The sequence below is a fragment of the Acomys minous genome (assembly GCF_964271855.1).
Source record: "Acomys minous genome assembly, chromosome: 19".
NCBI lineage: Eukaryota > Metazoa > Chordata > Mammalia > Rodentia > Muridae > Acomys > Acomys minous.
In genome coordinates, this window is record NC_140499.1 from 61,442,208 (window position 1) to 61,456,302 (window position 14,095).

At 54.4% G+C, this 14,095-nt stretch overlaps 1 protein-coding gene across 5 annotated transcripts; it reads left to right on the plus strand.

Annotated features, from left to right (window-relative positions):
* Positions 1-181: 181 nt before the first annotated feature.
* On the plus strand, positions 182-12,730 carry THBS3 (thrombospondin 3). 5 transcript variants are annotated; one of them, XM_084769453.1, is made up of 23 exons: positions 183-953; positions 2,072-2,278; positions 3,356-3,612; positions 3,704-3,806; positions 4,522-4,548; positions 4,733-4,815; positions 4,890-4,941; positions 5,062-5,210; positions 5,488-5,628; positions 5,766-5,843; positions 6,510-6,662; positions 6,893-7,003; positions 7,107-7,214; positions 8,793-8,952; positions 9,193-9,311; positions 9,422-9,474; positions 9,750-9,943; positions 10,056-10,234; positions 10,344-10,392; positions 10,567-10,763; positions 11,177-11,349; positions 12,200-12,339; positions 12,422-12,730. In XM_084769453.1, exons 1-23 carry the CDS (start codon positions 875-877, stop codon positions 12,478-12,480), a joined length of 2,871 nt encoding a protein of 956 aa, XP_084625579.1. In that variant the 5' UTR covers positions 183-874; the 3' UTR covers positions 12,481-12,730. The 5 variants fall into 5 exon arrangements, with proteins under 5 accessions (XP_084625581.1, XP_084625579.1, XP_084625583.1 ...); XM_084769457.1 differs by lacking the exon at positions 4,733-4,815 and having other exon boundaries at positions 4,890-4,934; XM_084769454.1 differs by lacking the exon at positions 4,522-4,548.
* The last annotated feature ends 1,365 nt before the right edge of the window (positions 12,731-14,095 follow it).

Here is a 14,095-nt window from a genome sequence, read left to right on the forward strand (position 1 = left end):
CCGCCTGTCGCCATGGAAACAAAACAGGGGCGGTGGCGGCGCCGGAGCTGAGGCCCGGCTGGGGCCTGAGTGGGGGAAGGGGAGGTGCGCCTCGCGGGCCGTGGCCTCCCGTCACGGGAGCTCCCGGTCCGTCCCGGACAAGGCCTTCCCGCGGTACCCAGTCCCATCCTCGCCCCTGGTTTTTTGCTCCAGGTTCTGGTGATGTTTTCCCCTTTCCTGATTTCATTTCGACCTCACTGACCAGTTGAGACTTGATCGTCCAGTTCCCGTCGGACGCTTCCAGACTTCCCCCCCCCCCCAAGAATGAGGGGAGATGGAGAAAGGGGCACATGTCAGGCACTCAACACACCGTAATAAAAAAAGTATTTGCTCTGCCAATAAGCCTAATGTCGTGGGCATCCTCTAGGCACGGGTAGCAAGCTAGTTTTTTAGCCAAGTCCCTTGCCATCCTTTTCTGCCAAACCGTATTTTAAAATAATGCCCCAAACCTAGCACTGCCCAGGGCAGCTGTTTCTGCCTTTGTCGACCGCGCCTTCCAGACAACGGTAGCATTTGGTAGCGCTGTTAAATTGAAAGCCCCCAAGAACCAGATGTCACAGTAAAGGGAGGCACCTAGGAGAGAGGACCATTAATGGAGGAGCAGGAGGCAAGGAAGGCTCCAGGACTTTTTCCCAGTGCCCCAGGTTCCTGGAACTGGTGATGCCTCCAAGGTGATTGGCAGTTCTTTGTTTCAGCACCCCCTCCCTTATCCGCCTGCTGGCCCCCCACCAGCTCGCTCCTCAGTCCCTCCGCCCCCCTCCTTCTCCTGCTCTCCGCCTAGTCTTTTTCCCTCCCAGTCGCCTGCCTGCCAGGGGTAGTGAACCGGCTAAGCGGCATGGAGAAGCCGGAACTTTGGGGGGCCCTGGCTCTTCTCCTCTTTTGCTCTTACACATGTGCCAGTCAGGACCTTCAGGGTAAGCCTGCATTCATCCTCTTTGACACCTCTTTTGTCTCCTTTCTTTTGCCCCCAGCCAAATAACAGACCACATGTGGGTCTGAGGAGAGAGAGGGTAGAGTCCTGAAATTGGGTTGGAGAGAAAAGTTCCACTCCAGTGAAGAGGTGGTGATAATGTGGGAGGAGTGGGCACCAGAGTGGGTGGGTGAGTGTAGACTGGCCCGGTGTCAGGCACGGAGACCAGGATGGACCCAGGAGCTGGATGCCAGGACTACATGAGTTTGTGTCAGGGCATCAACAGGAGAGCCTCAGAAAGCAGCCTGATTGATGGTGGTGGGCTTTGGTCCCCCTTTTACTAGGGCTCTTGGCTACTAAAAGATAGGGTGGGGGTGGGGATCGGGCGGCTTGAGCTCTCCCGGAGGTCTGGTGGTGGGATGGGCCCATGGGTGGTGTAGGAGAGGTAGCTGGAGCAGATGACACAAGCAAAGATTCTTTACTGGCTGGAAGGGAAACCACAGATTGGCCAGGACACAGGAGGCAGAGGCAGAAGCTCTTGGGTCACATTCCCAGGGGGCGGGGGGCAGGCTTAAACAGCGATGGGAGGGCCAGAGCCCTCTGTGGACAGACGTATGTGATGAGCCCCGAGCATGGGAGGACTGGTACCAGGGTTTGGAGTGAGCTAAACCCAGAAGTAGAGAGAAGCTACCTCTGGTTTCTGAGCTGTGGGCACCAGGTGCCACTGCAGTCTCCCGTCAGCGGCGTCTCCCTTGCGCCATCTGGTGGGAGGTAGGAAGTTTGTGGGTGCCTTTGGTGTTCCTAAGTGGGCTGTAAGCCTATAGGTTCCCATGGATTTGGAAACAGCAGAAGGTCCTGGGAGAGTGGAATTGTTCTGTCCTCTGTTAAAAAAAAAAGGGGGGGGGCTGAGGTTTCTGTTCCTATAGATGTAGCTGAGGCTGGCCGCTTGCTTGAGGCAGTCCTCTCAGCCTGAGATTACAGGCATGTACCTGGGGTTTGAGAAGGTGTCTTATGCTATCCAGAGGTGGGTGGAGGGTAATTAGGGATGCCTCACCTCTGAGAGCTCATGAGTGCCTTCAGACCAACCCCCTCCTCTGACTCTCATCAACCCTACCTGTCCAGTAATTGACCTGCTGACTGTGGGCGAGTCCCGGCAGATGGTAGCTGTGGCAGAGAAGATCCGGACAGCTTTACTCACTGCTGGGGACATCTACCTCTTGTCCACTTTCCGCCTACCCCCAAAGCAAGGTGGTGTCCTCTTTGGCCTCTACTCTCGTCAAGACAACACACGATGGCTGGAGGCCTCTGTTGTGGGCAAGATCAACAAAGGTGACTGACTGGTGGGCACCTCCCTTCCTGCATCAGTGACCCCTTGGGCAGTCTGCTCATCCCCACTCCCAGGTGCCTCTTTACTCTCCCTGACCTCTACCAGGGACACCTGGTATGGAGGTCCTCAAACAGTTGGGTAAGCCCTGGTATCTACAGGGATGGGTGGCAGGTTGTATTGTTGGGATGCCCAGAGGGAGGGTGAGACATCTCTGTGTCCCAGCGATGACAGAGCCACTCAGGTCTTTGGTGAAGGTCAGTGGGCCCAGATCTAACTGCCACCTTGGGAGAGGACAGTCATTTCAGGCATCAAGAACTAATGAGGTCCTCATCTAACGCCAATTTGAAAAACATTAGTTTTATTTTTTCGAGACAGGGTTTCTCTGTGTAGCCCTGGATGTTCTGGAACTCCCTCGGTAAGCCAGGCTGGCTTCGAACTCAGAGATCCTCCGTTTCCATAGTGATGGGATTAAAGGCGTGCACCACCACTGAAAAACACTGTGCACCTGTTGCATAGAAGGTGTTGAGAGATACATATACAAATTAGGAATTATCCTTAAGAGATGTAGTATCTGCTGGGCATGGTGGCACACGCCTTTAATTCCAGCACTTGGGAGGCAGAGGTAGGTGGATCTCTGTGAGTTCGAGGCCAGCCTGGTCTACAAAGCAAGTCCAGACCAATCAAGGATACACGGAGAGACCCTGTCTCAAGAAAAAAAAAAAAAGGAAAAAGGAAAAAAAAAAGGGGGGGAAGAGATGTAGTTAGTATCTTGCTGAATTGTAGTGGCGCACGCTTTTAATGCAGCACTTGGGAGGCAGCAGCAGGCAGATCTCTGAGCTTGAGGCCAGCCTGGTCTACAGAGTGTTCCGGGATATCCAGGGTTACACAAAGAAACCATCTTAAAAAACCAAAAAGAGAGACTGACAGCCAAGGGCTGAGAAAGGTGGGATCTAGAAGAGATGATCCAGGTCAGCTGGAACACGGGATGGGGGCGCAGTGCCCATACTGACCTCCAATCCCGGGCAGTGTTGGTGTGGAGATGGGGGCTAGTGCCCATACTGACCTCCAATCCCGGGCAGTGTTGGTGAGGTATCAGCGAGAAGATGGCAAAGTCCACGCAGTGAACCTACAGCAAGCAGGGCTGGCTGATGGGCGCACACACACCGCTCTCCTGCGACTCCGAGGACCGTCTCGACCCAGCCCTGGCCTGCAGCTGTATGTGGACTGTAAACTAGGTGACCAACATGCTGGCCTTCCGGCACTGGCCCCCATTCCTCCCGCGGAGGTCAGTGGCTTGGAGATCAGAACTGGACAGAAGGCTTATCTGAGGCTACAGGTAAGAGGAAGGACCCTCTGGTTTGGGGGAAATGGCCTGTAGCACCGAGAGGAGCTGCTGGACCCTCCTACCCTACTTGCTGCCCCCATAGGGCTTTGTGGAATCGATGAAGATTATCCTGGGTGGCTCCATGGCCCGGGTAGGGGCCCTGAGTGAATGTCCATTCCAAGGAGATGAATCCATTCACAGTGCAGGTAAGAGATTCCCACCCTTTTGAGTTCCCTCCCATCCCCTTAGCTTGCCCACTCCTGAGGCTTTTAACCCTACAGCTGCACATCTTTCATCCCTGTCTTTATGACCTCATGTGTAGATGTGGACCGGAAAAATAAAACCATCTAACAGGACTGGAACTCTGGGGGGTGAGGAAATAAGGTAATAGCTGAGCTGCTAGTCTCAAGGTCTTTGTAGTTCCTCTTGGCAGCTGTCACTTACCAGCAGGCAGCAGCTCCAGCCAAGGCCTCTCACCCTGGCCTCCGACAAGGATGCTCAGAGGCTCTTACCTAAGCAAACACTCACTTCTCTCAGAGACTTCAAAGGGTTCTTGAAGTGGCAGCTTGGGGAAAGGGTTTGAAATGGAATGTACCAGGGCCCCCAGCCCTGCTTTGGGTGGCCTCTCACTTGGAGTCCTCCTGGTACTGCTATGCCTGGGAACCAAGATTTGAGTGTTTTTACTTCCTATGAGACAATGCCCAGAGGGCCTTAGCCCAGTGGGAAGGGATGCTTCTGAGTGTGAGGCTGTGGGAAGAGTGCTTGTCCACCATGCCGGAGACTGCAGTGTAGCACCTCTGTCCTGCTACTCTGCAACACTTCATCTTTAGTGAGGCACCAGGCCTGGCCCCATTCCAGACCCCTTTCCTTCCCTGGTCCTCAGCAGCCGCCCCCCTTGACTGCTGTCACTTCTTCCTCTAGTGACCAGTGCGCTGCAGTCCATCTTAGGTGAGTGGACTATGAACGGGGGAGGCGAAGGTGGGGGAGGCGAGGGTGTTCTTCTGTCACGGGTGGGGTTTAAAGGTATGAGGCAGGGCCGGCTTCGGGGGCTAGAGTCGATGCACAGTCCACCAAGGGCCTGGAGTGGCTCCCTGGCTCTAAGTCTCTCCACACCCTGGACCTTGCTTGACAGGGGAGCAGACCAAGGCGCTGGTGACCCAGCTCACCCTCTTCAACCAGATCCTCGTGGAGCTTCGGGACGACATCCGAGACCAGGTTTGAGGGGGCCAAGGAAGGGCCTGGGCGGGGAGCGGTTGGCAGGTGCGGAGAGCTGACTCCTCATTCGTCAGGTGAAGGAGATGTCGCTCATCCGGAACACCATCATGGAGTGTCAGGTGTGCGGTGAGTGGGAGCGTAGAGGAGGGCTCCAGACGGCACTGGCACTGTCACGTTTCAGCTTCTGCTTCCTAGCAATCTGAAGAGTGACCTGAGAGGGTGGCTCTGACTGTGCCCACCTCCCAGGTTTCCACGAGCAGCGTTCCCACTGCAGCCCCAGCCCCTGCTTCCGAGGAGTGGACTGCATGGAAGTGTATGAGTACCCAGGCTACCGCTGTGGGCCCTGTCCCCCTGGCCTGCAGGGCAACGGCACCCACTGTGAGGACATCAATGAGGTGAGGGGTGGCGGAGCCCTCAAGGGTACAAAAAGTTGGGCAAAAGTTGTTCAGAGGTGGAAGAATTTAGAAGAGGTCAGAGACAGGCAAAGAAGGCATAGAGCAGACCAGACAGTCACACAGTGAAGGCGCTGGTGGCAAGGCAGGGAGGTTTGAGATGGCCAGCCAGAGGAAAAGGAACGCGGTGAGGTTGGGCTGGGAGAGCCGCAAAGGGGACACCAGGAGCAACGCTTCTAGGGCAGTGCTTGACTTCTGCCTTCTGATTTTCGGTCCCCAGTGTGCTCACACCGACCCCTGTTTCCCGGGCTCCAGCTGCATCAACACCATGCCCGGCTTCCACTGTGAGGCCTGTCCTCAAGGGTACAAGGGCACCCGAGTGTCTGGTGTGGGCATCGACTACGCTCGGGCCAGCAAACAGGTCAGTTTGTGTAGTGCATATGGATTTGTGACAAGCGAGATGAGGCTTTGGCTTTGGGTCTAAGCATGCCAGTGCTCACCCACTCATTACTAAGTTCTGTGTCTGAAGGACACCCCCACTCAACTCTGCCCTTTTAGGTCTGCAGTGATATTGATGAATGTAACGACGGTAACAACGGAGGCTGTGACCCAAATTCCATCTGCACCAACACGGTGGTGAGCTGAAAGGGCACTGCCTGTGACTGTGTTAACTCCCTCTGCCATCCCCTACCTCCTCCTGCCCGCCTCGGGCACCACTTGAGTATTCCCACGAACCTAGCAGAGGTCGCCAGGTTCTGCCTTTTACTAGCTGTGACCTTTAGAAAATTATTTAATTTGAAAAAGGTTGTCCAAGCTGGGTGGTGGCGGCACATGTCTTTAATCTTAGCACTTGAGAGGCAGGGGTAGGCAGACCTCTGTGAGTTCTTCAAAGACAGCCATCTCTACAGAGTAAGTCCAGGACTGCTAAGGCTACACAGAGAAATCCTGTCTCAACGCCCATCCCTACCCCTCCAAAAAAAGCCAGGCATGGTGGTGCATGCCTGTAATCCCAGCACTCGGGAGGCAGAGGCCAGGCTGGTCTATAAAGCAAGTCCAGGACAGCCAAGGCTACAAGCCCTGTCTCAAAAAACAAAAACAAACAAACAAACAAACTAACAAACAAAACCCCACAAAAAAACAAAAAGGAGGAGGAGGAGGAGGTTGTCCTGGGACCCTGAAGGAGACGTATACTCCCGGTGTGGTTCTAAGTGCCTGTCTTATGTCCCACAGGTAGAATGAGGTTAGTCCAGGGCTCCTGGTGACTTCATCTTTTCCTCTTAACTCCATCTCCCTACCCCTTAGGGGTCTTTCAAATGCGGTCCCTGCCGCCTGGGTTTCCTGGGAAACCAGAGCCAAGGCTGCCTTCCAGCAAGGACCTGCCACAGCCCTGCCCACAGCCCCTGCCATGTCCACGCTCACTGTCTCTTTGAACGCAATGGTGCTGTGTCATGCCAGGTAAGCTAGACCTAAGACAATGAAGAAAGAGGGAAGATGTGAAGAAATGTGTAAAGCTAGCCAAAGTATTTAGGGAATGACCTGAGTGTCGACGTGGGAGAAAGAGGTAAGCCTGTGCCTGGGAAGTTACTAATGGGAGAACAGAGCCCAGAACAGGGAGAGCAGTGAGGCAGGGCACAGGGATGCAAGGCCAAACCGCTGATGCCTGCTATATGTGTGTTTTGCCCTAGTGTAATGTGGGCTGGGCCGGGAACGGGAACGTGTGTGGGCCTGACACAGACATAGATGGCTATCCAGACCAGGCGCTTCCCTGCATGGATAACAACAAGCATTGCAAGCAGGTACAGGGTCAAAGGCTGGAGCGAGAGGCGGGCGGGGTGTGGGCGGGGTGCGGGCTGGCTCTCGCTGGAACTCACTGATCCTTTGCCTCCCTCTTACCCTCAGGACAATTGCCTTTTGACACCCAACTCTGGGCAAGAAGATGCTGATAATGATGGTGTAGGGGACCAGTGTGATGAGGATGCTGATGGGGATGGCATCAAGAATGTTGAGGTAGGGGGGCTGGAGAGATGGCTCAGCTGTTAAAGGCTACGCTTATAACCAAAAATATAATAATGTTGAGGTAGGGCGGGACGTGGTGGTACATGGCTTTAATCCGAGCACTCAGGAGGCAGAAGCAGGTGGATCTCTGTGAGATCAAGGCCAGACTGGTCTACAGAGTGAGTTGAGGACAGACAGGCTACACAGAGAAACCTTCTCTGGAAAACAAACAAAAACCTTAAAAAAGAAAGAAAGAAAGAAAGAGAGAGAGAGAAAGCCAGGTGTGGTGGCACACACATGTAATCCCAGCAGGCCGGAGGCAGAGGCTGGCAGATGGTTGTGAGTTCAAGGCCAGCCTGGTCTACAAATCAAGTCCAGGACAGCCAAGGCTACATAGAGAAACCCTTTCTCAAAAAACTGGAAAAAAAAATGAATGTTGAGATATGGATGATAGTGAGATGGCTCAGTAGTTAAAGAACACCTGTTACTCTTGCAGAAGACCAGGGTCAGTTCCCAGCACCCACATGGGGGCTCACAACATCTGTAGCTCCATTTCTACTTCTGGCCTCTGTGGACACTGCACTCATGTGATGCACACGCATGTATTCAGGGAAACTACCCATACACAGAAAATAAAAACAAATCTTAAAAAAAAAGAAAAAAAAAGAGCTCTGAGGTAGACTTGCAATGGTGGCATGTGCCTGCAATCCCAGCACTTAGGAGATAGAGGCAGGAGGATCACTGAAAGGTAGAGGTCAGCCTGGGTCACAGAATGAGGCTCTGTATCTAAAAACCAAGCAAGGCCAGTGTGACAGCTCAGCGGGTAAAGGCACTTTACCCGCTGTCCTGGAACTCATACGGTGGGAAAGAGAGCTTATTGCAGCAAGTTGTCCTCTGATTTCCATATAGGCACAGTGGCACTTCTGTACCCACGTACATATATTACATAAATAAGTGCATGCAAGAAAAAAAGAAAGCCGGGTGGTGGCAGCACACACCTTTAACCCAGTCCTCAGGAGGCAGAGGCAGGCAGATTGTTGTACAGCCAAAGCTACACAGAGAAACCCTGTCTCAAAACAAAACAAAAAAACCCCACAAAAAACCAAAACCCAGAAGAACAAAGAAATAAAGCAAAAATAGAGCTGGAGTGAAAACAAAACAGAAAACCAGCCAGCATGGTGTGACACATGCCTCTAATCCCAGCACTCAAGAGGCTGAGGCAGGTGGACTCCTGTGAGTTTAAGGCCATCCTGGACTACATGGAGTTTCAGGCCAGTAAGGGCTACATAGTGAGGCCCTGCCTCAAAACAAACAACACAACACCAAACACCAGAAACCTCTAAAAGTAAAAAAGGGTGTTCTGGCCCTCAGCTCCAGAGCCCTCTCCATGCTGTGGTCTCTCCTGCCCCTTCCTGGCCCTTGGCAATCTCTAGGAACGTCTCTAGGACACGAGTTGTGGAGCTCTGTGCCTGGGTGGGTGGGTGGGACAGCAGCAAGCAGTGGACCGTTACAGAGCATTATATTTGACAAGGACACGGGAAGAGTAAGTATGGGGACTTCTGACCCTTCTCCCCTCACCCCTTTGCCCAGGACAATTGCCGTCTGTTCCCCAACAAGGACCAGCAGAATTCAGACACAGATTCATTTGGTGACGCCTGTGACAACTGCCCCAATGTTCCCAATAACGACCAGAAGGACACGGATGGCAATGGAGAAGGAGATGCCTGTGACAACGATGTGGATGGGGACGGTGCAGGCCTGGGGCTGCGGGGTGGCTGGGAGATCTACAGGGACACGGCCAGGAGGTTGGGAGTCAGTGAACTGGGGAGTTGGCTTCTAGTCAAGGCCTAGGCACACCAAGTGGTCAGACAGGATGTAGGCCGTCACGCAAGGCACAAGTGTGTTTCCTAACAAAGCTCAGGCCTATCACCAACCGAGAGGAGTGAGCTACCCAGTCAGCGACAGCCTCCTTGTTTCCCATGTCTGCTAGGCATCCCCAATGGGCTGGACAATTGCCCTAAAGTACCCAACCCACTGCAGACAGACCGGGATGAAGATGGAGTGGGAGACGCTTGTGACAGCTGCCCTGAAATGAGCAATCCTACCCAGGTACAGGGGAGTGTCGCGGGTGAGGGAGGGTGGGGATCTGGTGGATGGAGGCCAGTCCTTCACCCTCTTTAGGGTTATCAGGAGATGGTGACATCAGACCACTTTCTCAGACAGATGCAGACAGTGACCTGGTGGGGGATGCCTGTGATACCAACGAAGACAGGTAGGGTCCAGGCCATGAGATTCCAGGTCTCCCAGGGAATTCTCCTAGGAGATATTTTCCTTTCCTCTGCTGCATCTCAGCTGCCTCTATGCTGCGGACTAAGTTCAGCAGTCCTACTGAGCAGGAGAGTGTTCCCTCAGTCTGCCCTCCATTCCCACTGCTGGATTCCCATCTCATCTGATGGAGGGTAGGCAGGCCCCGCAAAGCCTGCAGCAGATAAGGAAAAGCTGGACGCCACCTTTCAGCTGCTGTCTGTTACCCTCTCTTCTGAGCAGCGATGGAGATGGGCACCAGGACACCAAGGACAACTGTCCTCAGCTGCCAAATAGCTCTCAGCTGGACTCGGACAACGACGGCCTTGGAGACGAGTGTGATGGGGATGATGACAACGATGGTGTCCCAGATTATGTGCCTCCTGGGCCTGATAACTGTCGCCTGGTACCCAACCCTAATCAAAAAGACTCAGATGGTAAGGCTGGGGTCCCGGGACCGGCTGTGCTCAGCAGGGGGTGTGAGGAGGAGGGTAGGGAGGGGCCAGGAAGGGGACCCCCAGTAGTGACAGGTGGCCTCACTCTCTCCAGGCAATGGCGTTGGTGATGCGTGTGAGGATGACTTTGACAATGACGCAGTGGTCGACCCTCTGGACGTGTGTCCGGAAAGTGCAGAAGTCACCCTCACAGACTTCCGGGCCTATCAGACTGTGGTTCTGGATCCTGAGGGTGATGCTCAGATTGATCCAAACTGGGTCGTGCTCAACCAGGTATACAGGCCGTGAGCTGGGTGGGCGCTATCACACTAGACCACCTCCTGGGACCTGGGTGGCTTCCTGCGCCTGGATCAGGGCTTTTTTTCTCCCTTCTCAACCCCAGGGCATGGAAATTGTTCAGACTATGAACAGTGACCCAGGTCTTGCAGTTGGTATGTAAGGGACACCCAGTTCAGTAATCTCCAAAGGGAAGGCCTCTCTGGAGGGTCGATGGGGAGGATGGGCAGGGCCTTATGGCAAGACTCTGGCCCTACATGCAACAGGCATCTCTGCCCCCATACCAAGCAGCTTTACTGTCCCTAACATCTAGTCCACTCCCAACACAGGATACACGGCCTTCAATGGTGTGGACTTCGAAGGTACTTTTCATGTGAACACGTTCACTGATGATGACTATGCAGGCTTCCTCTTCAGTTACCAGGACAGTGGCCGCTTCTATGTGGTCATGTGGAAACAGAAGGAGCAGACCTACTGGCAGGCCACTCCTTTCCGAGCAGTGGCCCAACCAGGGCTGCAGCTCAAGGTATCCCAGCTGCCCAGTTTCCCCAAACCCAGTGATTTTCCTAAAGCTGTTGCTGTCCAAAGTCAGGGGGTCCATTGCCTAGGAGCTTTTTCTTTTCTTGTTTTTTTGTTTTGTTTTGTTTTGTTTGAGACAAGGTTTCTCTGTGTAGCCTTGGCTGTGCTAGACTCACTTTGTAGACCAGGCTGGCCTCCAACTCAGAGATCCACCTGCCTCTGCCTCCCGAGTGCTGGGATTAAAGGAGTGTGCCACCACACCCAGCTACCTAGGAGCTTTCTTACCTAGACATCTGGTCTGGAGATTACCTGTACGGCATTCCAGAGAATTCTCCTGATCCCTTTTCTTTCTCCAGGGCTCTTTACTGGCTTGTCTCCCTACACCCTGGTTAACACACTGTCCTTGTCATTGACTCCTAGGCAGTGACATCAATATCTGGTCCAGGCGAGCACCTCCGCAATGCTCTATGGCATACTGGCCACACCCCTGATCAGGTACGACTGCTGTGGACCGACCCACGAAATGTGGGTTGGAGTGACAAGACATCCTATAGATGGCAGCTGCTGCACCGGCCCCAAGTTGGCTACATTCGGTAAGGAAAGGGTTTGAGCCCTGAGGCAGGGGCAGGGGCAGGGGCAAGGCTCAACTTCTTATGCCTTCTAGCTAGCAGGGACTCGGTGACTGTGACCTTCTCTCTGGTGTCTTGGGTCGGGACTGCAGCCAGCTCCTTCCATTTTCCTACCACACAGAGGAGGTGGTATCAGGCCCAGCAGCCCTCTGTGCCCTAGCTCTCCCCTCTAAATCCTGGGTGTTGGGCTAGGTGCCCTTCAGGTCTCTGGCAGCCTCTAGAGCCAGGCAGTCTGTGGAAGAGCCCATCACTTCAGCCCCTTCAGTGCCCAGAACTTGCTCCCACAGCATCTGACTTTGGAAAGGGACCGTGATTTACAGAAATCAAGGCCCATAGTTTGCAGGCCTCTCGGTTTGATTTTTCCCTCCAAGTGTCCCCCACTGGTGAGGATGACCAGAGAAGGGAAGGGAAAGAGGTCTGCTTAGAAGGATACTTCCTGTAGCCAAAGGCCTAGAATCCAGAGGGCTGGGTTGGTTCCTCTTTAAGGTACCTAGAGCCGTGGAGCGCCAGGGCAGAGGATAAAGGGGTGGTAGTGGACTGGAGCCTGGGAAGAGGGTGACTTCACCCCCAGCCCTTTGTGCTCATTGTCATAGCAACCCAATCCTTGCTAGGAATGTGCTGGTGCTTTGAGATGCAAAAAGAGCAGGACAAAGAGCTAGGGGCCCAGGCCTGAGAAAGCGCACCCTCCCTCCCCTTCCCAGCCTTCCCTCTCTTCCCTCAGGACTAGTGAGGGGGGGTGTTGCACACGACCCCAGGACATGGGGCACAGTGCCCACTGGCACCACAGCACCAGGGATGCTTCTATCTCGGACAGGGTGAAGCTCTATGAGGGTCCCCAGCTAGTGGCGGATTCTGGGGTGATCATTGACACGTCCATGCGAGGGGGCCGGCTCGGCGTGTTCTGCTTCTCCCAAGAAAACATCATTTGGTCCAATCTCCAGTACCGGTGCAACGGTGAGGCCCTAAGCGGAGATCAAGCGGACCTGTGCCCTAGGAAACCCACACCCTCTGACCCTGACTTCCTTTCCCTCTTCAGACACAGTGCCTGAGGACTTTGAGCCATTCCGGAGGCAGCTGCTCCAGGGAAGGGCATGAGGTGGCGGTTACTGGATTCAGATTCCCGACTGGAGACCCTTTGACCTTGGGCTCTTGTTCGGGAGACCCTGGGGTCTAACCTACAGCCCCTCAGCCAAACCGATGGTTCTTTGGCACCCATCAGGGAGCCCAGCCCCAGAGGGGTAGTGACCCCGTTGTGCAGGGGCGGGGAGACTTTCAAGGGGTATTACTCAGGTTCTAACCCCAGGAAAGACAACAGCACGTTGCCATAAAGTTTGTTATTTTCTAAGTCAGTGCAATTACTTATTTTAGGCCTTTTCCAGGACAGAAAGGAACCCCGAAGGGTAAGAAAGGCTAGTAGCTGCAGGTTAGAGAGCTAGGGAAAGTTTGAGTTGGGGTGTGGGTAGAAATGAAGGATGGGGTTGCAGGAAGGCTTAAGTCCTTCCAGCCCCACTTACTCACCGTCGTAGCGGCGACACTTCAGTCTAAGCTCTGCAGAGATCGAAAACCCAGTGGCCGGGGCTGCCCAGATCCGGGTGAGGGGGCGCGGGGGTGGGGCCGAGGGGGCTGGAGGCCGGGACGAGTGCAATATTGGCGGGGTAAAGAACAACACTGCACCGCGTCCCGTCCCTCCCGCCCACCCGGGGGTCCCGGAATCCCGCTCCCTACCACCTGGGCCTGTGGAGCCCAGGGACACGGGTGGGGGAAAGGAGCTCTGCGGAGTTGGGATCACCTTAGAGCAACTCCCGGGCCTGCTCGCCTGGAAGGGTGGACAGAAGGGAAGCCTCAGGTGCCCGGGAAGGCCCCTTTCCGACGCCAAGGCAGTGCGCGCGCTTGCTCTTTAAATACTCAGACTGAGAGGCGCGGAGCTATTGCCATGGTGACGGGTGTCCCAGCAACCGAACTGAATGGCTGTTGCCTGGCAATCCTGGGAGTTGGGGTTTGGAGCCGCCCACTTAAATACTTGTGGGCGAGCTGACGTAGGGCGTCCCCACTCTGCCCGGAGCTGGCCTGACAAAGCTGCTCAGACAACACACCGCGGGAGCGTGGGTCCCACGCCTCAGTTCATGCTCCTCTGAAATGTTTCTAAAGTATCAGCTTCTGTTTTGTGTTCGTTGGGACTCAGAACTATTTGCCTACTACAGTTGTAACTGCTTCTGCTGGTTGACGCCGCACCGTACGCCTGCGGGGTCCAGCCTGGTATCCGCAGTCCCCATGCTGCTGTGAACCCAAAGCCCTCCCGTCCCCAACTATTTCTGCCCTTCCGTATACCTCTTGGCTCTCCCTAAATCCACACACATAGAGGTTTGCCCTGTACCATGTGCCTGTCCGCCCGGAATATTGTTTCTCTCCCAAATACAACTCTGTGCTCCCAAATTCTATGATCGCCCCCACTTACTCTTTGCCTCCTAAATACCTAGCTACCTGTAATAGTCTGTCCCACTACCCTCTCCACATTCCATGTCCTCACCACACAACGTGATAGCCCCTTCCACATACCTCAGGGCTCCATCCACCAAACACCATCCCGAGAAGTCTGAATACCCCAAGTACTGATTGTTGCTTCTCCCCAACACTGTGCATTACTTACTACCTGTCCAAGGCATTGACTCTTTTCGCCAAGGCACAACCAACTCCCCTACGATATCTGTCT

Coding starts and splice junctions, on each gene's coding strand:
- THBS3 (XM_084769453.1), top strand. CDS start 875: ATGGAGAAGCCGGAACTTTGGGGGGCCCTGGCTCTTCTCCTCTTTTGC. Junction 954..2,071: donor TGCCAGTCAGGACCTTCAGG/GTAAGCCTGCAT, acceptor CTACCTGTCCAG/TAATTGACCTGCTGACTGTG. Junction 7,004..7,106: donor ACAACAAGCATTGCAAGCAG/GTACAGGGTCAA, acceptor TCTTACCCTCAG/GACAATTGCCTTTTGACACC.